The sequence below is a fragment of the Anguilla rostrata genome, chromosome 14 (genome assembly GCF_018555375.3).
Source record: "Anguilla rostrata isolate EN2019 chromosome 14, ASM1855537v3, whole genome shotgun sequence".
Classification (NCBI taxonomy): Eukaryota; Metazoa; Chordata; class Actinopteri; order Anguilliformes; family Anguillidae; genus Anguilla; species Anguilla rostrata.
The window spans coordinates 36,897,171-36,921,950 of NC_057946.1; the positions used below are offsets into that span (position 1 = coordinate 36,897,171).

At 46.0% G+C, this 24,780-nt stretch overlaps 1 protein-coding gene across 1 annotated transcript in view; it reads left to right on the top strand.

The window, feature by feature from the left end:
- The window catches only part of LOC135239565 (transmembrane protein 132D-like), a 153,753-nt gene that overhangs the window by 74,318 nt on the left and 54,655 nt on the right, over positions 1–24,780 (top strand). Inside the window, exon 3 of the mRNA XM_064308307.1 lies at positions 6,353–6,496. Within this exon, the coding sequence (XP_064164377.1) occupies positions 6,353–6,496 (144 nt within the window). The remainder of the gene's footprint in view (positions 1–6,352; positions 6,497–24,780) is intronic.

Consider the following 24,780-nt stretch of genomic DNA (forward strand, 5'->3'; position numbering starts at 1 on the left):
AATGGTCTCAGATCTTTAGGCAAAATGTCTTAGAGTATTAGATAAAGAAACCGGAGTAAACACAAAACTCATTTTTGAAAACTTATTTCATTTTTTTAAATGAATAACGTTAGCATGCACCCAGATCACCCGTGTGAAAAAGTAACTGCCCCCTTAGTTACTCAATCAGCCAAATTGAATTGACTGTTAGATTCAGCTGATTGAACACAGCCAGGGTTGAGGTGCAGTCAGTGGGCTGTCCACCGGAGGCGCTGCTGGGCACTTGGTTGACAGCTTATTGACTTTCCTTTGGAGATTCATTTCTGCCCCCCCCCCCCCCCCCACAGATCCCAGAGGTACAGCTTCTGTTCCTGGCTACATGCTCATTGTTTATGTAGAAATGCGGTTTGGTGCATTATGTTGACTACTGGTGGACTGTGAGTCTGCTGGCAGTGCAGTGCAGATTTTTCCATGCATCCCATCGGTAAAAGATGATGTTTTCCATGGTTCTCCCCTGTAACGCTCATGTTCTGAGCCAACTGAGCATTCACTCACATTCACCCACACTCCTGCACATGCACTCACAATCACATTCTCTCACATGCACTCACATTCAGTCACATTCACCCACACTTCTGCACATGCACTCACATTTACTCACATTCTCTCACATGCACTTACATTCACTCACATGCACTCACACTCTCTCACATGCACTCACAATCACATTCTTTCACATTCACTCACACTCTCTCACATGCACTCACATTCTCTCACATGCACTCACATTCACCCACACTCCTCCACATGCACTCACAATCACATTCTCTCACATGCACTCACACTCCCTCACATGCACTCACATTCACTCACATGCACTCACACTCTCTCACATGCACTCACATTCACTCACACGCACCCACACTCCTGCACATGCACTCACAATCACATTCTCTCACATGCACTCACATTCACTCACAATCACATTCTCTCACATGCACTCACATTCAGTCACATTCACCCACACTTCTGCACATGCACTCACATTTACTCACATTCTCTCACATGCACTTACATTCACTCACATTCACTCACACTCTCTCACATGCACTCACAATCACATTCTTTCACATTCACTCACACTCTCTCACATGCACTCACATTCACCCACACTCCTCCACATGCACTCACAATCACATTCTCTCACATGCACTCACACTCCCTCACATGCACTCACATTCACTCACATGCACTCACACTCTCTCACATGCACTCACATTCACTCACACGCACCCACACTCCTGCACATGCACTCACAATCACATTCTCTCACATGCACTCACATTCACTCACATTCACATTGACTCACATGCACTCACATTCAGTTACATTCACTCACATTCACTCACATCTGATTTTCTGCACAGCTATGGTATATACTGCACCCTGAAATGTAAATTTGTACCTTTGACTTAATTGTGCCATATTCAAATCGACCAATACATGCTTGCATTCAATCAATATTTGTCCATAACGTTGACTCAGGAGCAAATGCAGTCACTAGTTCAGAGGTCAGACGTCGCAGCGAGTTACCCAGCAGTTCTCCTTCTCCCCCCCCCCCCTTCGAGGTTGTGTTGTAACCGAGAGTTTCGTTCCAAAGTCAAAGAAAGGCCATCTTGGGTGCTGATGGATCAGAACGTCTGTTTCATTAATATCCATCGCAGAGACCCAGTCTCTCCCAATCTGACTCCTGGCACTTCAATCACCACTGTAAATAGTGAATTAATCGATGCCCGAGTTATTTAATGATGAGTGAAATTGCATTCATGTGCTGCTGCCTGCAAATTTAGGTCTGTGGTGAAATTGATTCAGCTGTAGAGGTTGGCTAGAATCGACTTTCCAAGAATTATATTAGCCAAACCAATCTAATTTAAAATATGGCATTTCGTAATCAAGCGATGTGAGGGTGCGTCGGTGTGTGCTTTTTGGGTGTATGTGAGTGTGTGTGTGTGTGGTGTGTGTGTGTGTGTGTGTTTTGTGTGACTGTGTTTGTGTCTCTGTATGTATATGAGCCTGAAACTGAATATTTGAAAAACCGAGAAAAGGACGAAAAGTATTTTAAATCGGGCAGTAAAAAGCAGTCTGTGGTGTCTGTTCATCTCAAAAAGAGTAATGGTTTGTTTTTACCCAAATGGAAACAGATTGCTTTCCTTCTATCCTTCAAAGCTGAAAAAGTAAATCTGTAAGGTAACCTCCATCTTCGTGTGTGTGTGTGATGTGCATGTGTGTGCATATGTGTGTGTGTGTGTGGTGTGCATGTGTTTGTGTGTGTGTGTATGTGTACGTGTGTGTGTGTGTGTGTGCATATGTGTGTGTGTGTGTGTGGTGTGCATGTGTTCGTGTAGTGTGCATGTGTACGTGTGTGTGCATATGTGTGTGTGTGTATGTGTACGTGTGTGTGCATATGTGTGTGTGTGTGTGTGTGCGTGTACGTGTGTGTGCATATGTGTGCATATGTGTGTGTGTGTGTGTGTGTGTGTCATTGTGCACCACTGTACATTCAAGGCAGGAAGATCTCTGATAACCACCTAATCCTCAGACAGTTCGTTCACTGGTTTGAGGCTGATGATCCAGATATCGCTATTGTTATGTACAGGAAAATTTCAGCTCAGCCAGGCACAGACTTACAGCACAATGCTCTTTCCTCAGTAAGAGACTAAACTAATTTGTTTGCGTCATTAATGGTTGGTTACCAAGGAGCTGCTTGACGTGGGTAGCTATTCACGCAAGTGTCAGTCCGTTTCCATTTGGATCAAAACATTCTCTCCTCCTTTGTTACCAAATATACACAACAGGCCAAGCCTATCGCAGGGCTGATTTAACTGAACTCTCTAATTTTCCTTCTTTCGTTCCCTCTTTCAGTGAAAGACATCGGTTGCAGTCTTTCATGCAGAGGACAATCAGCCAGGCAATTTGTCATTCATCTAGAAGAAGAAGAATGATTTTCTGTTTGAATTTACTGGCTATAAAAGACAGGTCATGTGTTTCGCTGCAATGTTTTTTTTTGAAGAACCAAAGGAGAAAGGTGACAGGGTAATAGTGTTCAGGATGAACAGTAAACTGGAGAGAGCTGAAGTTCTTTGTCTTATTCCTGTCATCCAGATATGACATTACTGGAGTTGTGAAACTAAGAGTTCGGAAAGAAATTCTCACATGACCCCAGTGCAGTTACCTTACTATGAAGGATTTTGTGGCCCTGGAGACTCTGTGTTTACAAACAAATGAGTCTGATCCTCCATCCTCAACCCCGCTCACACCTCTGTTGAGGACACACCCTCAAGCACTACATGCAAAATGGCAAGTGAAGAGGTGAAGTGGTCAGAGATGTTGAAAATAGCATTTTTACCAAGATGAATGATTCCATTTAGATGGTAACATTAATTAGCCAGTGTTATAACAATCCCCTTAGCGCGCAGAAACATACTGGTAGCTACTCTGTAGTGCCGTTGCAGCTATTTTGTGTTTCTCCTCGGTTGGTATTTCGTTATTCTAGGTCCTGTTTCACGAAGCAGGATCACTGAGTTAGCTGGATAACTGCACAGAGTAAAACCCTGTTTCACGAAGCAGGATTACTGAATTAGCTGGATAACTGCACAGAGTAAAACCCTGTTTCACGAAGCAGGATCACTGAGTTAGCTGGATAACTGCACTGAGTAAAACCCTGTAGCATTTTGTTATTGGGATGTAAACACAGAATCACATGCGGAATAAGTAACATTAGCAGGCCATGGGTCTATTATAGCTATCTAATATACTTAAAAAGTGAATGGCTTTTTTCATGAAGTTATCCTTAGAATTTTCAAAGATGCTAGTAACTTTTTTTTAGCTTTGTTAGTCAAGTTGGCTGCACGTAGCATGCATGCTGAATCAAATTCACTTCCACTGATTGATTAAATGCTGTTGAATTGCTGAGCTAGCTAAGTTCCAACTATAAACACTAACAGCAGTTCCCATTGGGGGGAGGAAATCTTGATGGAAGAACAGAATGCAAAACAAAAGCTACCCAACCTCGGGCATCGAGCTGTGTAACGTTACTTACAGGTCCAACAGAAAACAGGCCAACTCTGCGTCACTTTTTGTCCCCTTGGTGAACTTCGGCTGAAGCCACTGAAGAAAATTAATTCCAAGGATGACTCTAGTTTTTCAACGAGCCCTGTTAACTTGTCTTTTTGCTTCACTGTATCTAGGCTTCTTAGCATCTGCCATTGCAGCAGCTAACTAGCAACAACGCTTTGCAACAAATACAGGTAAAAGGTGCACGAATTTGGTGTGTAGAGTGTGTAAAGACTGAGATTGCCAGTACATCATATATATGCCTCAGCATAGTTATTTTATAATATTTTCAACAGCAAAAACAAAATCCTGCATAGTATGCCTATAGCGTGCTACTTTGGTTTCCCCTAGGGATATAAATGACTGTCTACCCCCACACCCCCACCCCCCCACTCCCCCTCCATCTATTTGATGGCTTTACATCATTCCCAGCATCCCTCTTCCAAATCTCCACCTTTATTCCAGGGTTTAACTTTTGTTGTCTGCTACGTTCCCTTGCTCTGTGAGTCTGCGTGCATGTCTTTATTCTTGCAGGTGGAGCTTATTGGGGCTTGATTGCTTGACAATGCGCACCTGTGTCCAATTAAGTAAACTGGATGAAGCCTGAAGACACCTCGGTTGGAGGGGCTTTTTGAGAGAATCCTTTTTGTCTCTGATGCCTTTCTAACATTCCCGTTATTTATGTGTTACAATTTGCCGCTACCACAATTTGTTATCTGTTCATGCTTTGTTTTGGTACTTTTCTGTTGTAGGTTGCAGGTGGTCAGGCAGTTTATTTGTTTTAACACGTTTTTAGATGGTTAGGCCAGAGCAGGAAGAAGTTTGCCGGAAGACTCACTCCTTTTAATTTGCCCTGGTAGTGAGGTTTAGAACTGTGCTTTCTTTTAGATGAGGAGTAGCCTAGCTGTGGTCTGTTTTCTGCCTGAATCATCCGGTTAGCCTACACATGGTAATGTGTTCTGTTTTTTGTCTTCTTGGTTGTAATAAATATTATATTGTTGTTACTGTATGTAGATTCTGACTCCTTGTTTTGTTTGTGGCATTTGTGTTGCTGTCCGTTGTTGCGCCCGGTTATTGGAATGTGGGTTGGCTTTTGGGACATAACACTGTCTTTTATCCCTTTTGTTTTTGATGTCCAAATTGTGGACTGGGATCAGCAGTCTGGGATTTAAACCTAAATCCTGCTGGTTACAAATTCCTGTTTCCCGGTTACTGCTTCACACTTAGACCATTTGGAAAGATCTCATTGCCATTGTCAATTCTTTGCTAAATTATGGGGGTGAAGAGGCTGTAGGTGTTGGGGACCCTTAAATAGAGGGAAAAGGGGGAAGGTGGTCCTCACAGGTTGAGTAGCAGTTGAAACTCACACCATCTGCCTTATGATGAAAGATCAAATAAGGAGTGGGTGGAAAATAAAAGGCCAAGGATGTCTGGCAGTTTGTGTAAAACGCAAACATCATCCTAATCATATTATTACTCCCATCATAAGAGGGAATCAATGGAATGGGAAAACATAAATCTTTCAAGCGTTTTCGCACATATATAAACATACTGTAAGTTTATGTGTCAGCTCTGTGAATACCGTATATTGCAAGTTAGATGTTGATGGATTCTCTGTAGGAGTTATCTACGTGCCGTATTAAAAACGTGTGAAAACTAGTTAGAAATAACTTCACTGTTGTACTTTTATCTTTATATATTCTTACTTTTCACCTTTGCATGTTTTATTCCACCATAGCCTTGTTTGAACCGACATAGGTTATTCAATCTTTCAATCAATCTTTATTTTGTAGAGCCTCGTTTACTGTGAGCTAGTGGCAGGCGAGGTTCTCCAGAAGCCATCAAATAAACAGAGAAAACACTCGGAGCCAATGAGGGGAAAACTAGGAAAGGCGATGAAGCCGAACCCCTGGCCAACGGCGGGATTAATAGAGGACAGGCACATTTACACAGAAAAGAAAAAACAGGAAGACGTGTAGCAGATGTCACACTGTACAATCACAAAGAGGTTTGGTACAGGTTGTCAGTCTCTGAGTGTAACAGCCTCCCCCAGTCGATATTTAAGTGCTGCATTTGGAGATCGTTTGAGAGCTCTGATTTTTTTTTTTGACCAAAAGCTTCGCTCTTTAATAAACTGGTGAAATTTGCTTTGGATGAAATGTCAGGAGGTCCTTCTTTTTAGATTTATCCTCCAGAAGTTTTTTTCTGAGTGTACGGTAGTTCTCCTTTGCTCAAGTCGTCTTTTTCTGGTTTGAAACAGGGTGACACTGAAAAGGGGCGTGGAGTTCCTGGGGGCGAGGCCCAGCGCCCCCTTCCTGTGGTCGGTGACCCAGGATGAGAGGAGGGAGGGGCAGAAGGTCATCACCCTGCAGTGCAGCCGGAGCGACCCGGGGTTCGACCGCAGGTCAGTGCCCCCCCACGCACCCCCCCCCCCCCCGACTCCCCTCCGTTTGCCTCTTTTTTTTTGAGTTATTGACGGTACTGCCGATGCCCTCGCCTTGTTGCTGAGCAGTCTGATTGGCCTCATGCTGGTGACAGGGAAACAGGCAGTAGACTCCTGCAGCTGGTAAACGTGCGCGGACCGCTGGCACCGCGTGTCCACGGCAACGATGGAATGATCAGCCGTCCACCATAGTTACGGAAGAGCTGGAACCGTTTCAGCTTTCCTCTGCGAACGTTTTCATTCAGTGTGGGGAGTCTGACGTGTGATAAGTGTCAATGAGTGCAAACACGCTGTCACGCTTCTCATGACCTCTGATTAAGTGGTCGCTGAATGATTCACTGACATGATTGCCATGATTAATGGAATGATTGTTTGACAAATGGCTTCATCAACCCCTTGGCGAGGGAGAACTGATACAGTGAGAGAGAGAAAATGCAGACTTTACTGATCCTGCTGTAGAGACCATTTTACTGATCAAACACTACAGACCCCTTTACTGATCATGAACTAAAAACCCCTTTACTGATCCCACACTACAGACCACTTTACTGATCACGCACTACAGACCCCATTACTGATCACGCACTACAGACCCCTTTACTGATAAAACACCACAGACCCCTTTACTGATCAAACACCACAGACCCTTTTACTGATCAAACAACACAGACCCTCTCCTGATCCCACTACAGATCAGACACTACAGACCCCTTTACTGATCATGAACTACAGACCTCTTTACTAATCACACGCTACAGACCCCTTTACTAATCACACACTACAGACCCCTTTTCTGATCAAACACCACAGATCCCTTTACTAATCAAACACCACAGACCTCTTTGCTGATCATGAACTACAGACCCCTTTACTGATCAAACAACACAGACCCTTTTACTGATCATGAACTACAGACACTTTTACTGATCATAAACTACAGACCCTTTTACTGATCATGGACTACAGACTCCTTTACTGATCCCACACTACAGACCCATTTACTGATCACACACTACAGACCCCTTTACTGATCATGCACTACAGACCTCTTTACTGATCAAACACCACAGACCCCTTTACTGAGGAGAAAAACTTAAAATTAATTTCAAATTAAAGATGAACTATGTATAATCATTAGCACACGTCCAGACCTTTAGACATTTACCCCGATTTTATTTTTTCCTCTGACTGAGTCGTTTCTGACGGCATGTCTGGGTGGGTCTCCGGGCCCTCGGTCAAGAGCAGCTTGCAGCTGCCGCTGTTTTTCCACTGCAGTCGCTGCGCCTGAGGTCAGCTCTCAAAGCGCAGCTGCTGCAGACGGACCGCAGTTGATGAGCAGCGAGAGCTAGGCTCTCAAATAATATTTAATTGAATTGAAAGGGTCCATAAACAGTGTCCTACCTGGGATTTAACACTGTAGTCTTCAGGTTACAAGCCCAACTCTCTAACCAAGACTGTCTTCTTGGGCTCGTCTATGATGAAATGTTCAACACAGAGTTTCTGGCTGGTTTATTCTTTGTTACGGTACTTGACACTGCCATTGACTGAATACATTTCTTCTCAGGAACAAGCAACTCTTTTTGTTAGGTAACTTTCACTCTGAAAGCGAACGCGAGAAATTCTCGCACAGTTCACATAAACCCTTATGATGATTCATTCCTGCTAAATCTTTGCAATAAGGCCTATATTTATATGTTATTTGATATTTCTCCATAACTCTTGTGCACATTCAGGCATGGTTGGTGCTCAATAAATCCTCTGTGGTTTTTGTCTTTGTTTTCTTAGTTCTATTGCATGCACGGTTAGGGTTGTGGTTTATTTGTGTTTGGGTTCAGGTTTAGTTTATGGTTTAGAAGTGAGAGGGGGAGCTGAACTGGCTTGTTTGTGCTCTGAGTAGCTTGTAATCAGAGGCAGTTTTTTTATTTTCTTAACTTTGCAGTCATCCAGCTGAGATGCACAGAAATCAAATCGGTGGAGTTCACCGCAGGCACAGCTGAGGCTGACGCTCGCTGTATACACAGCTGAGGCTGACGCTCGCTGTATACACAGCTGAGGCGGACTGCCTGCTGCATTTCGTATGAAACCCTGTCACCTGAAACTGTCCCTTGCTGGCCACCGTAGTGGAAACAGACAGACGTCTGGTGGGCCTCCTTGCCACGGCTGGCACCGGTCCAGACTGAACTCCCGGCTGAGGCCACTTCCCTGAGCTGAGAGCGCGTGCTTTCGCTGGATGCCCTGTCCAGCACCCCTCGCCCCCCAGTCTGTCCAGGACCCCATCCTTTTCTCTTCCTAATAGCTTCACCTCGCTTCCTATTCGTTTCACAGATTCCATCCACTCCTCCGTTTCTGCTCATTTTTCCTGGGGTCACAGTTTCTCATCTCCGCGTCCAGCCGTGTGTGAAACGAGAGGATCAGCTCCTCGGGGTGGAGCGGACACCTGTCACACGGGTCCTGTCAGCCCGAAATTCAAAAACCCGGGGGCTCGGAATTCACAACCGAGAACGCCTCGCTGCGGGATGGGGGGGCGTAGGGAGAGGTCAAGACCTGCTCGATGTGGAGAATGGGGTTTTTTATTGTGATAGCCCAGAAACATGGCTATATAAAGACTCCACTGAGGAGGCCACTGGCAGTAGCTACAGCGGTCCATGCATACTGTGCCACTTCCATAGTTTTTACTGGTTGTTTCTTTCAGGTTTAAACGTGATGGTTAAAAATTAAACTGGACTATCAAAATCAAAAGCCTCATCCACTGCATTTGTGGCAAGCCCCCCCCCCCTCCCATCTCACAGAGAGACCGTAACTGGGTTCTGAATTCAGAGCCCCTGGGTTAAGATCCTGAGAGTAGCACTGATGCTCTCCACTAATGGTTGTCACTCTGGATAAGAGCATCTGCTAAATAATGGGGAACTGCTTGCGGTGTTGCAGCTCTGTGAGTGTGAGGAACTGTCCATGGTGCTGCAGCTCTGTGTTATTAATAATAATAATAATAATAATAATAATAATAATAATCATCATCATCATCATCATCATCATCATCATCATCATCATCATCATCATAATCTGCAGTTGTGTATGAGAGAAGTATTTTTTTTACTTGTCTTTGAGAAAATGTAATTTTTCTCTGGGTATTATTTTGTCACTGTTTTGTACAAAACAAACATCTATGATCTGATATTATGCGTCACACACACAGAAGAAATCACAACAGCAGCGCAATGTAACCCATGTATTGTCTCCATACTGTGTATGTCCTCCAGGGGCACAGGGTCAAAAATGACCCACCCTCATCAGACCCCTGGGTTAAGCCTCTGTATTGAATTTTAAGTCCTAAATGAAAGAAACAACCTTTGACTTGTCATTAAATCGGCGAATAACTGCTTTTTTACTTCACAGTCTACACCACTCTTTTGGCTCTTTTTGACAGTATGAACATTATAACTGATTTTCGTTCTTGCTGTAATGGATGTGTGGTAGATTGATTATGACTTCTGATTTCATAACTGCACATGGCAATCTTTGTACCCTGGTGGGGTACCGCTTTTATAAAATAAAACAAAAAACCTAATGGTAGGGTAACTCCATAAAAAAGTAATTTCACTGCTGTTAAACTCAGAAAAGGGTCATTTTTTACCCTTAGGACAACAAAAAGGTTACTCCTAAACTACTGCCTATAACATGAGTGGTAATATGTCGTCAGTGCATTTGTGGACTAATGCATAATAGAGAAAGTGCCCATATGAAGTGTAATATTTCTTATTGATTTATGTGTGGGAATAAAAGAGCTCTCTTCTGCTAGTCCCTTTATAATTCCCCAGCTGTCAGAATCAGTTCATAATAACCACTATGAGGACTTGATTAGGATTATACACATGAAACTCCTTCTATTGGATTAGCTTTCCATCTCATCTTTTAGTGGTCTCCTTGGTCAGCTGTATCTCCTCCCATCTTTATTTTTCTCTTTTTTTTGTTTCTTTCTTTCTTTGTTTGTTTCTTTCTTTCATTCTTTCCTTCTTTCATTCTTCTCCCTGATTTCATTATAGCCCTTTCCCACTGTAGAGCTGAACCAGGCTGGCTCATTATAGCCCTTTCCCACTGTAGAGCTGGAACCAGGCTGGCTCATTATAGCCCTTTCCCACTGTAGAGCTGAAGCAGACTGGCTCATTATAGCCCTTTCCCACTGTAGAGCTGAACCAGGCTGGCTCATTATAGCCCTTTCCCACTGTAGAACTGAACGAGGCTGGCTCATTATAGCCCTTTCCCACAGTAGAGCTGAACGAGGCTGGCTCATTATAGCCCTTTCCCACTGTAGAGCTGAACCAGGCTGGCTCATTATAGCCCTTTCCCACTGTAGAGCTAGAACCAAGCTGGCTCATTATAGCCCTTTTCTACTGTAGAGCTGAACCAGGCTGGCTCATTATAGCCCTTTCCCACTGTAGAGCTGAACCAGGCTGGCTCATTATAGCCCTTTCCCACTGTAGAGCTGAACCAGGCTGGCTCATTATCGGCCTTTCCCACAGTAGAGCTGAACCAGGCTGGCTCATTATAGCCCTTTCCCACTGTAGAGCTGAACCAGGCTGGCTCATTATAGCCCTTTCCCACTGTAGAGCTGAACCAGGCTGGCTTATAGCTTAGGAATCATTATAGCCCTTTCCCACTGTAGAGCTGAACCAGGCTGGCTCATTATAGCCCTTTCCCACAGTAGAGCTGAACCAGGCTGGCTCATTATAGCCCTTTCCCGCTGTAGAGCTGAACCAGGCTGGCTCATTATAGCCCTTTCCCACTGTAGAGCTGAACCAGTCTGGCTCATTATAGCCCTTTCCCGCTGTAGAGCTGAACCAGGCTGGCTCATTATAGCCCTTTCCTGCTGGTTTTTGTTGTGACCTGTGTGTAGTGTAGGCAGGGTTCTTTCCAGCTCCACTAGGGTAATTGGAGACCCACATGGGCTTCTGCCTGCCTATGAGGTTTGCTTTAATTCACATGCTTAATGACCTTTTTTTTGTTTTTGTTTCTTTTGCCCGTACTTCATCAAGCCTGCATTTAAATTCTTGCTGCACAAATCACACAGTAGCAGCCTGAAAATCACCAACCCCCGACCCCCCCACCCCCCACCACCCCCCCACCAAACCCGAAGCTGAATGAGGTGAAGCAAATCTCCTGTAATAGATGGAATTTGTCTTCATACTCAAGAATGGTGAGGCATTACCCCTGGCAACCCTTATGAGCGCATCTCCACGCGGGCTTGGCTATTCCACTTGGCCTCATCAGTGAAAGGGAGAATGCTCCCATTCATCACGCACTGACAGAGGACGGTTTCAAAGCCAGGACGTTTAGTAGACAATCTGTCGGTACCAGCAGTCAATGGCAAACAGGACTCTTCTGGTGTTGAGCTCTGTGTGCTCTGCTGATGAGAGGTGCTCAGACGCTCCGAGCGTCCTGGGAAATAAGCACTACACTAGAGCTACAGGGTTATAATTCCACCAGCACTGCACTAGAGCTACAGGGTTATAATTCCACCAGCGCTGCACTGGAGCGGTCAGTAGAGCTACAGGGTTATAATTCCACCAGACTGCACTAGAGCTACAGGGTATAATCCACCAGCACGCACTAGAGCTACAGGGTTATAATTCCACCAGCGCTGCACTAGAGCTACAGGGTTATAATTCCACCAGCACTGCACTAGAGCTACAGGGTTATAATTCCACCAGCGCTGCACTGGAGCGGTCAGTAGAGCTACAGGGTTATAATTCCACCAGCACTGCACTAGAGCTACAGGGTTATAATTCCACCAGCACTGCACTAGAGCTACAGGGTTATAATTCCACCAGCGCTGCACTAGAGCTACAGGGTTATAATTCCGCCAGCGCTGCACTAGAGCTACAGGTTCTAGGTATAATTCACCAGCACTGCACTAGAGCTAGAGGGTTATAATTCCACCAGCGCTGCACTAGAGCTACAGGGTTATAATTCCACCAGCACTGCACTAGAGCTAGAGGGTTATAATTCCACCAGCGCTACACTAGAGCTACAGGGTTATAATTCCACCAGCGCTGCACTAGAGCTACAGGGTTCTAGGTTATAATTCCACCAGCACTGCACTAGAGCTACAGGGTTATAATTCCACCAGCGCTGCACTAGAGCTACAGGGTTATAATTCCACCAGCACTGCACTAGAGCTACAGGGTTATAATTCCACCAGCACTGCACTAGAGCTACAGGGTTATAATTCCACCAGCACTGCACTAGAGCTACAGGGTTATAATTCCACCAGCACTGCACTAGAGCTACAGGGTTATAATTCCACCAGCACTGCACTAGAGCTACAGGGTTATAATTCCACCAGCGCTGCACTGAAGTGGTCAGTAGAGCTACAGGGTTATAATTCCACCAGCGCTGCACTGAGCGGTCGTAAGCAGGGTTATAATTCCACCAGCGCTGCACTTGAGCGGTCAGTAAGCTACAGGGTTATAATTCCACCAGCGCTGCACTGAGCGTCAGTAGAGCTACAGGGTTATAATTCCACCAGCCTGCACTTGAGCGGTCAGTAGGCTACAGGGTTATAATTCCACCAGCGCTGCACTGAGCGGTCAGTAGAGCTACAGGGTTATAATTCCACCAGCGCTGCACTGGAGCGGTCAGTAGAGCTACAGGGTTATAATTCCACCAGCGCTGCACTGGAGTGGTCAGTAGAGCTACAGGGTTATAATTCCACCAGCGCTGCACTGGAGCGGTCAGTAGAGCTACAGGGTTATAATTCCACCAGCGCTGCACTGGAGCGGTCAGTAGAGCTACAGGGTTATAATTCCACCAGCGCTGCACTGGAGCGGTCAGTAGAGCTACAGGGTTATAATTCCACCAGCGCTGCACTGGAGCGGTCAGTAGAGCTACAGGGTTATAATTCCACCAGCGCTGCACCGGAGCGGTCAGTAGAGCTACAGGGTTATAATTCCACCAGCGCTGCTCTGGAGCGGTCAGTAGAGCTACAGGGTTATAATTCCACCAGCGCTGCTCTGGAGCGGTCAGTAGAGCTACAGGGTTATAATTCCACCAGCGCTGCACTGGAGCGGTCAGTAGGGCTACAGGGTTATAATTCCACCAGCGCTGCTCTGGAGCGGTCAGTAGAGCCACAGGGTTATAATTCCACCAGCGCTGCACTGGAGCGGTCAGTAGAGCTGCAGGGTTATAATTCCACCCTGTACTTCACTTGTTGAAAATGGTGCATTTGGGTCCAGTGGAGAATCAAGACTATGTTTTTTTTCATTTCTGTCCTTTCCGTTTCTGGCCACACCTCTTTACCCAGCTGGCCACCCACTGGCTAGATTCATCTGTCACAAATGCATTCTTTCAGTCAAATTTAAATTATCTTCCTATCTTTCAGTTCAGATCAAATTCCAATTCTCCATATCTAAAATCAAAATGCACTCATTCATGTTGAACCATCATGTTCCAAAGTTGAAGAGCTTTTTAAAATCAAATCTCTCCCATTCCCTCTCTCACTCTGTCTCTCGTTCACTTATTCAGTCAGGCACTCATTCCCGCACATCCACACTGACTCATTCACTCATGCACTCATTTACTACATCTCTCACTCTTTCTTTCTCACTCCATTCGCTCAAACACACTCTCCCTCACTCACTCATTCTTTCACTCATACCCACTTTGGCTCTATCTCTCGCACCCTCTCACTCATTTACTCACATGCGCTCTCATTGCTCTCTCTCATTCGCTCACACACACACTCTCTCTCTCTCTCTAGCATTCCTCCCTTACTCACCATTTTTATGAATAAGTGTCCGTCTTTGTCAGCAGTTTTTGACCACAGCACACGAAGGCAATACTGCTGGCTGAATCCTGAACAATAAATTCTACTGGACGTGCTTTTTACGTCCTGAATGAATTAAACAAACTGGGAGGTTTAATGCTAAAACGTTTCGCAAAGTGTTTTTGGCAGTCATGCGTCAAACTCATATCCTGTACCTATATTTCTTGACGTGTGACTGTGCTTCTGTGACATTAGACTTTGTGTTTCCCTGAGAAGTAAGTGCTGGGAGTACTTTATACCCTTGCTTGAGGGCAAGTTAAGCCCTCTAGCATGGTGCAAAAGAAAGAACTCTGAGCAACAGCCAGACCTGGCGACGTAGGCCTGTCGTTTAGCAATGGCGCTACTGTGGTACTCCACGTGAATGACGATGTGCCACAGTGGTTGAGTTCTGCCTTCATGTCTGGATTCTGTCTGGCAACTGACGCACGGTGTCTCTAACTCTTAGCTGCTGCATTTAAGTCAGAGCAACACTTCTTAATACAGAATTAATTAATCATTTGTATTGACAGCTATGCAGTAATGTTGGTACACACCATGACACACAAGTTTTGCCAGTAAATCGAATTAATGTGTAAGAAAAATATATGTCGTTTTTAAATGCTTTACTGGTGGTTAAGTGAATAGTGGATATATGGAATATGGGCCGTAAAATTGGGGTCACCTGCTCAGTGTACGTCTCACATTTTTAATTTGGGGTGTCCCTGTAATGACAAAGAGGGGCTGGGTTACCATGGGCGGTTACCATGGTTTCGGTGTGTCAAAATGAGTGGCTCTAAGCTCCGTGAATCACTGAGCAACATGCTGTTTATTACGCGAGAAGTCGAGTGGGCCGCTTCGCAGATTTCATTAGCGATAACGTCCTCAATGCTAAAGCGCATGTTTGCTTTTGTTGCCATGGCGAAGGCAGCTCGGCGGTTATGTACATATTTTATGAACGCATAATCGAGTCGGGCGGTCACGGCGCGAATTGAATTCCCACGCCGCTCGCGCAAATGAAATAGCCCGTGATCGACGCCGCCGAACCGTCCAGCGCACGTCAGCACGCGCCGCGGAAATCCTGGAGATATCAAAGCGAGGCGCCCGGCGGTCTCCGCCCGTCCCTCACTCGGAGTTTCGCGCGAGCCGCGTCAGGATAATTCGATAAGAAGCTTCAAACGGAAAGCGCTGCGTCCCGCTGGTCCGTCCGCGAAACGATAGCGGAGAGCGGAGATGGCTACAACTGGTATTCATTCATTTTTACTTCATTTAAATAATGCGCAGCTCTCTGTACGGTTAGCAGGCTGTTTGCGGTGCACTTTGAAGTTATTTAAGTGGTGGAAAAAAATAAGTAACAAAATAAAAAAATAAAAAAAAACCTGAAAATGACAAAATAAAAACGACAAAAATAACATAAAACTCCCGTTTGTAAGTTATAGCAGAAACACTCATTCCCTCAAATCAGTTTGCATTCTGCATTTCCATTTCTTTGTTCTTTGTTCTTTGCTCCTCTAATTTTCATTCCTGTGGCAACCTGTAGCGGGGCGCGGATTGGAGAGGAAATCGGGAAATCTCAGGCAGCACCTATGCTGTGGAAAGAAGCACTACTTTTAAGCCCTGGGCTGATTGGTTAATATAACCCAGGTGTGTTTAATTAAGTGTGGTTAATTAATACAACCATTACTCCCACCTAACCAGTTGGTGTGGACTGCAGCCCTGCCACACTACCATACCTGACCTCTTGTTCCATAGCAGCTGTATTGTTTGAAGATACCTGGCTTACTTTTTTCCTGAAGGTTACAGTCTTCCTACAAGGTAAAATGTTCAGTGTTAATTCAACTCTAAGAGCGTTAATTGAACTTTAACAAAAAACATTTGGTCCCATTCTGGTCTGCTAGAGTTGAATTAACTCTGGGCATTTTACTGTGTAGGGCCTGCTGCTGATTAGTTAATTTGCTTCGCAGATACAGTGACCCAGTGACATCATGTCACTGATTTATATGGCCCGGTATTTCATGAAAGCAACTGGGTGCTCAATGCTGAAACATCAGAGGGATTCAAACCTGCAACCTACAGGCTCAGGTCGGTCTTTCCCTATCTTCACTGTTTCCTGTTTTTTTACTGTAAGCATCTTTGTGACAGTCTATAAAAATATCCGCGCCCATAAAACTCATTTTTATGCGCACAGAACATAAAATTATATTTGCAGGGTAGAGCAGGGAACCACTTCCCCTTCCACAAGGTATTTTGAAAACTTGTCTCAGTTCCAGTTTCTGCCCCACAGTTTCTGTCGCTTCTGTCTCAGTCTGGAATTCCCAGTCAGATCCATAAGCACAAGACTGCTCACGCCTGCGCATGTCTGCGCTCATCTGCTCTCGTCTGCACACGCCTGCTCTCGTCTGCGCCCGTGTGCTCACGCCTGCTCATGTCTGCACACGCCTGCTCTCGTCTACACACACCTGCACACGCCTGCTCTCGTCTGCTCTCGCCTGCTCATGTCTGCGCTCGTCTGCGCTCGTCTGCACACGTCTGCGCTCGTCTGCTCATGTCTGCGCTCGTCTGCACACGTCTGCGCTCGTCTGCACACGTCTGCGCTCGCCTGCTCATGTCTGCGCTCGTCTGCACACGTCTGCGCTCGTCTGCACACGTCTGTGCTCGTCTGCTCATGTCTGCGCTCGTCTGCTCATGTCTGCGCTCGTCTGCTCATGTCTGCGCTCGTCTGCACACGTCTGCGCTCGTCTGCACACGTCTGCGCTCGTCTGCTCATGTCTGCGCTCGTCTGCTCTCGTCTGCACACGCCTGCTCTCATCTGCTCATGCCTGCTCATGTCTGCACACGCCTGCTCTCGTCTGCACACACCTGCACACGCCTGCTCTCGTCTGCTCTCGCCTGCTCATGTCTGCGCTCGTCTGCACACGTCTGCGTTCGTCTGCACACGTATGCGCTCGTCTGCTCTCGTCTGCGCCCGTCTGCTCTCGTCTGCGCCCGTCTGCTCTCGTCTGCGCCCGTGTGCGCTCGTCCGCTCTCCTCTGAGGCCCTGTCCGCACATGTACGGATTTTTCTGAAAACGTCTGCGCCCGTCTGCTCTCGTCTGCGCCCGTGTGCGCTCGTCCGCTCTCCTCTGAGGCCCTGTCCGCACATGTACGGATTTTTCTGAAAACGTAGTTTTTTCCCCTCCGTTTTGGCCTCCCGTCCACACGAAAACAGCGCTTTAGGTCACTGAAAACTAAGCTTTTTGAAAACGCCTTCCAAGGTGGAGATTTTTCAAAACTCCGGTTTCTCTGTCTTCGTGTGGACAAGAAAAACTGAGCTTTATGAGAACACTGACGTCATGGCAATTGGTGTATTACGCATGCGGCAATCGTTTTAGCGTTCTCCTGACTCTCACGACTCCTCTTAAAAAGCCGGTCGTGTGGATAGGATTTTTTTTTTAACGGAGGGGGAAAAAACTACGTTTTCAGAAAAATCCGTATACGTGTGGACAGGGCCTGAAGCAGGCCCTTCCTGCAGCTGTGGCCGCTCAGGCTGCAGTCCTGCAGCTGCACCATGCAGTCACTGCGTTTCTGGAGAGCTTGTCCTCACTGACAAGCGGGGTCTCTTTTTAACTGTGAGATACAAACAAACACCCCCTCCCACTTCCCCACCCTCACCCTCACCCTCCACACACTGCTCCATGGGAATGTTGGCCCCACAGTCGACGCTGACCTAGCCCGGGTTCGATATTCAGACCCTATGTTGTCACTGCGCTGAAATCCGGAGTTATAACAGGACGAGCCACCCGTCAGCTTCGTACCGTGTAGGAATTTAACAGGATATCCCATGACCCACTGCTGGCTGCATGGATGGTGCTAATTCGATCACAAAGCTGCAGGTGAAAGGAAAGGCCATTACGGATGGTGAGGGGACTGCATTGAGTTACCTTTATGTGTTTAGCATTTGAGTTTTGGCTGTTTTTTCTTCTGGCCGTTTCTGCTAGGTGGAGACCTGTCGAGTTTGTGAGTGAGTGGGGTGAGGGAGATCCTGTGCTGTGTGTGTGTGGGGTGAGGGAGATCCTGTGCTCTCTGTGAGTGGGGTGAGGGAGATCCTGTGCTCTCTGTGTGTGGGGTGAGGGAGATCCTGTGCTGTGTGTGTGTGGGGTGAGGGAGATCCTGTGCTCTGTGTGAGTGGGGTGAAGGACATCCTGTGCTCTCTGTGTGTGGGGTGAGGAGATCCTGTGCTCTGTAGAGTGGGGTGAGGGTATCCTATGCTCTCTGTGAGTGGGGTGAGGGAGATCCTGTGCTCTCTGTGTGTGGGGTGAGGGAGATCCTGTGCTCTCTGTGGGTGGGGTGAGGGAGATCCTGTGCTCTGTGTGAGTGGGGTGAGGGAGATCCTGTGCTCTCTGTGTGTGGGGTGAGGGAGATCCTGTGCTCTCTGTGTGTGGGGTGAAGGAGATCCTGTGCTCTCTGTGTGTGGGGTGAGGGAGATCCTGTGCTCTCTGTGTGTGGGGTGAAGGAGATCCTGTGCTCTGTGTGAGTGGGGTGAGGGAGATCCATGCTCTCGTGAGTGGGGTGAGGGAGATCCTGTGCTCTGTGTGTGTGGGGTGAGGGAGATCCTGTGCCTCGTTGGTTGGTGGTAGGGAGATCCTGTGCTCTGTGTGAGTGGGGTGAGGGAATCCGTGCTCTCTGTGTGAGTGGGGTGAGGGAGATCCTGTGCTCTGTGTGTGTGGGGTGAGGGAGATCCTGTGCTCTGTGTGTGGGGTGAAGGAGGTCCTGTGCTCTGTGTGTGTGGGGTGAGGGAGATCCTGTGCTCTGTGTGAGTGGGGTGAGGGAGATCCTGTGCTCTCTGTGTGAGTGGGGTGAGGGAGATCCTGTGCTCTGTGTGAGTGGGGTGAAGGAGATCCTGTCTGTGTGTGGGGTGAGGTAGATCCTGTGCTCTGTGTGAGTGGGGTGAAGGAGATCCTTTGCTCTGTGTGTGTGGGGTGAAGGAGATCCTGTCTGTGTGTGGGGAGAGGGAGATCCTGTGTTCTCAGGACACACTTAGAAACACAGGGTGGTTCAGAACCAGCCATACTCAACATTCTCGGGTTGATAGCTGGCATTCACCAGCAGGGCAATGTCCACTTTCTTATTGCAAATTTTCGTTATTCTCAGGCTGTACTCTGTTGACAGCAATGCATATCCGTTAGCCACTGAGCTGTGGTTAATGCTTAATGGATAATTAATACTTTATATTTTAGTTAAAATGTAGATTTTTAAAATAATGTAAGTAAAGTAACATAGCATATTTTGATAATGATAATAATTAAAATAATACAATAAATTATTATTATTATTATTATGTTGGAAAATTATGTTTCTATTTAACAATTTTTATTGTTAAAATAAAATACACCAAAATAAAAAGAAACCAACTCCACAGTGTAATTATCTGGAAGGATTTTTTTATTGTACATGGAGACTGTACACAATCAGCATTGTGGGCTTTGATGTAATTGCCCAATAAAACAAAATCGTAAAAGCAGATACGCACAGCATGTGTGCATTAGCTGGCTGGGATTTACTGCACATTAATTAAATTGTAAAGAGATTTAAAACCCACTACCCTCTGCTGGTATTTACGCTTATCATCCAAAACAAATCTGCAAAGATTAATTGACTTTTTGAAAAGGCATTTCTTTATTGCTATTGTTGCTGTTAGAATGATTTAATTTACTTTCATTTCTCAGATTCCCATTCGCATTGTTTTCGGGCACAGGGAGGCACGGTGGGGCAGTGGGTAGTGCTGTCACCTCACAGCACTCCGGTTTCCTCCCACAGTCCAAAGACATGCAGGTAGGCCGATTGGAGACTCTAAATTGCCCATAGGCATGAGCGTGTGAGTGAATGGTGTGTGTGCCCTGCGATGGATTGGTGGCCTGTTCGGGGTGTATTCCTGCCTCTCACCCAATGCACACTGGGATAAGCTCCAGTGCCCCCCACGACCCTGCCCAGGATAAGCTGGTATAGATAATGGATGGACCCTACCCAGGCCAAGAGGGTATAGATAATGGATGGATCCTGCCCAGGATAAGCAATTATAGATAATGGATGGATGGATGGATTTTGTGGCACTGAATAACTGGCCCCTGCCCTTCCTCTGTCACAGAGCACTGAAAATGAACTGGAAATAAAATATTTATGAAGTGTCTTGTTCATCCTGTCATGAGTTTCTGAACAGGATTATAAATACTTTACTGTAGATTATACATTTTATAAGCTACCTGACTGTTACCCCACCTCTATTTAATTCCAGTCACACACACATCCTGGCTTTTCCCTAAAATACAACGGCAGTTTTTCTCTTACTGAGAACACAGGCAGTGCAGCGCAATAGAAAATTACCTGCAAAAGCTAATGTATGGCTGCCCACAGCAGCACTGCCATGTGATATTACCTTATTAGGAAAACTGTCCGTCAGTGTTTCCTTAATTGTTAAGGCAGTTTGGATGTTGCTGCTCATTTCATATATATATATATATATATAGGCTATGCTTGTACATCCAATTGCATTTGATTGTTAGTCTAAAGAATTCTTACATTTCTAAGCCTTCAGAAACTGGTGCCATCCTTTATTGGGCATAGCTCTGTGGAGTGTGGTGATGACTGGGTGCTAAATAGTGGACGGCAGGATTTCCCTGGGGAACGGGTCTGGCAGTAAAGACTGCCTGACTGGCAGTAGAGCTGCCTGGTTTCCTTTCAGTTGGACTCACAGTCACAGTCACATGCAGATGGTTTATGCTTTTTTAATGTGGGGGGCGGGGAGGGGGGGGTGGGGGGGGGGAGTAGAGAGAAGAGGGGGGTGCCTGACGGAGATGAGAAAACACCTACAGACTGCCTAGCCACTGGACGCTCACAGCTCTGCTTTAAATGTGTGGAGCACTGACAGACGGACAGGCAGACAGACAGACCAGTGGACAGACAGGCAGGCAGACCAGCAGACAGACAGACGTGACGACAGTCAGAGACCTAGACAGCAGACAGACAGCTAGACGCAGCAGGCAGACAAAGACAGCTGTAGACAGACAGTCAGACAGACAGATCGACAGACCAGAGGACAGACAGGCAGGCAGACAGACAGACAGGTAGGCAGACTGGTATTCAGACAGGCAGACAGACAGACAGACAGGCAGGTGCCTTCACTGCCTGGAAAATAAGTAAATAGAGAGACAGGGCAGTTTGTTGAGTTCTGGTATTAAACTGGATTAATAACACCAGCATACATGTCTGACAAATTGGACCCTGGGAGCTACAAATAATCTATTGTGATGAGTAAACGGGGGATGTTGGGGGAGTGGGGGGGGTGGCAAACATGTGTTTTTGATATCTGGCCCTCAACTTTGAAATGTTAAAGAGCAAAATGGTCATTACTGGGTCCTGGAAAAATCAATAAACGGCCATAACTTTGATTTATAAAGAAATGCAAGTTTTATTACTTCACAAATCACAGTCACAAATGTTTTCTCACCCGATTGTGTTTGTGAACACAAGCACAGATCTCGTTTCAATCTAAATTACAGACAAAGAAGTATTGATTGAATTCAGGCCATGAAAGTTTATTCCTACTTAGGCCTTCCTGATTGTAATCACTACGCTGCCCCGGCTAGCCAAGACAGTTCTTCTTTTCCTCCCGAAATATCAAAATGTAAAAACGGCATTTCAGGGAATGACGATTTGCGCGGTTCATATTTCGCATTAGTCGGCATGGCGGTGATTAAGAAATCACCGAGCGTGCGATCACATCGGGATCCGCAGCCGGTGTTCACCGGGAGGGAATAACACAAGCGCTCGCCAGTTATTTCTGTTTTTTTAATTAGGGTACACATTTCACGAGCCGGCGCCTCCAATTACAGATCGATGCCTCGTTCCTGCCCGCGGCGGCTGGGTGGCTCGACAATTAGGACACGCTCCCGTCGTCTGCTTCCCCTGCGCGATCGATATAAATACCGGAGCACTTCCTGTTATTAATACATTTATTTTATGTGTCTGGTTTTGCAACCAGGCCGTGCGCTTGCTGTCATGCAGTCTCAGGTGCAATATCGTGTGTATGCTTGCACTTGAGTTATGGAGGTATTTTTTATAGCAAAAGTCCATCCATCCATCCATTATCTATACCCAATTGTCCTGAGCAGAGTCGTGGGGGGGGTGCTGGAGCCTATCCCAGTGTGCATTGGGCGAGAGAGGGGAATACACTCTGGACAAGCCACCAATCTATCGCAGGGCACACACATCATTCACTCACACACTCATACCTATGGGCAATTTAGAGTCTCCAATTAGCCTAACCAGCATGTCTTTGGACTGTGGGAGGAAACCGGAGTACCCGGAGGAAACCCACGCGGACACGGGAGAACATTCAAACTCCAACAGAAAGGCCCAGGCTAGGATTTGAACCCAGGACCTTCTCCTATTATTTTATATTCCTGTGAGAAAACGAGTCGAGGAAACCCAGCTGACGGGAACATGAACTCCGCACCTAGGCCCACCAGTCGAACCCGACTCGCTGTGGGACATGTACCCCTGCACACGTGCGCATAGCAAAAGTCTCTAATAAAAAAAAAAAAGGATAGAATTTGTTTTTTGACTGTATTGGTACCATTGACTTACATTGAATCGGGTGGCTGAAACACCTATACTGGAGCCAACCGAGGTGACGCTAGTGAGCACCGTCTCTCAACAAGACCAGGAAGCGAGCTTCAAAAACGAAGCTTGTTTTTTTTCCTCATTTGGTTGTTCCAAATCAGACACCTCCGACGCCTCCCCTCGATCACTCCCCTCGTTTGGGAAGGGCCCTCTCGCGTATATGTCATGTGATGCGTCGCTGGAGGGCCCGCTCCATCGGAGGGAAGACACGGGGGGATTGTTTTCGTTTGGATTGCGACGGGGCGCGGCGGCGTTGGTCCTCATGTCCATGCGTGTTTTGCGCATTGTGACCAGAAGGTACCACTGTTTACAAGGCTGTTTGGTTTCCAGGCCGCGTTTGTCGTGGGGAAGGAGAAGCTCGCGTGCCGTTTCTCCTCCTGACACCTGCCATCTTACAGCAGCTGGACCTCGCAGGATAGCACAGGATGCAGTGTGATTTTATGGCTCAGCGTTTTCCCCATTTGTAAGGGTTTATAATGCCACATGTGGTGTTCCTGATTTAAAATTTTTGGTTGGATGGATTGCCATGACAAATATGGTGTTATTAATTTCAAATATTTGCATTTGTTAGGTTGGTTTATAAGGCCAAATATGATGTTCTTAGTTTAACATTCTTGGTAGGTTGGTTTATTAGGCCAAAAACGATGTTCTTAATTCAACGTTTTTGTTTGGTTGGTTTATAAGGCCAAATATGATGTTCTTAATTGAACGTTCTTGGTTGGTTGGTTTATAAAACCAAAAATGATATCATTGATTTAATGATTTTGACAGGTTGCTTTATAATGCCATAGATTTATATAATGTTACCTTTCAAAATTTAATTTTGAAAAACATCTTGTTGTCTTTTGTAGATGACTGACTGCATGTCGCTGTATGAAAACGAACACAACCGCACCACTGACCAAAGCTTGTTCTCCTTCTCTGATAAATAAGCCTGATAATGATTATAATATGCTACTTTTTTCAAATTCATCTCCGTCTCAGAGGGAACTGTATTGTGCCTCCCCATGGCTATCTGTTTCATCATGCATTACCATGGGTTAAGGTAAAAAATGCTCAGGCAAATAGCTGTTCACCTTCACAAGTCAGGACAGGATGAACAAATAAATAATAAACACTAAAGATACAATTTTCCTCTGCTCTATCAATAAGTTTAAAACCTCTAATAAATAATGAAAGCTCTGGAGCTGTGAAGAACCGGGCTGGAGGATGCTAAGCGTGCACCTTGCCCACAAACACGGTGAGGACGGATTGTCAGGCCAAAGATACTTAAAAGTGGCAGTTGGGCATCTGCGGAATCTGGTTGCATCTCAGGAAGACCAGGTCTCCAAATCTGCGATCAGATGGCCCCTCCATGCCAATCAGCTTCAGGAAGGGATGCCACAAAGAAGGCGTCTGTTGAGGGCTAATCAACAGTAACAAGCTTTAAATCTGCTGAACGCCATCGGAACTTTGCTTGGAACTGGGCGTTATGGTCGGATCAGACCAAAACTGAGTAATTGTTATAATGAGTTAATTAAATTAAACTTCTCCATTTGCCTCTCGACTTTGACAGGGTGTGGTCTGCCCTTGTTCTCTCAGCGGGGAAGGAAATACTGTGAGCTCCGTAGCATTTGGAAGAAATGCTTTTTTTTTAAATTATTTGGCTCTGTACTCCACACTTTTATATTTATAATCAAACTATTCACATCTGATTAAAGTGCATATTCTCAGCTGTTATTGAAATGTATTTATATACATTTTGGTTTCACCGTGTAGAAAGTACAGCACTTTTTACACAGTCCCCCAATTCA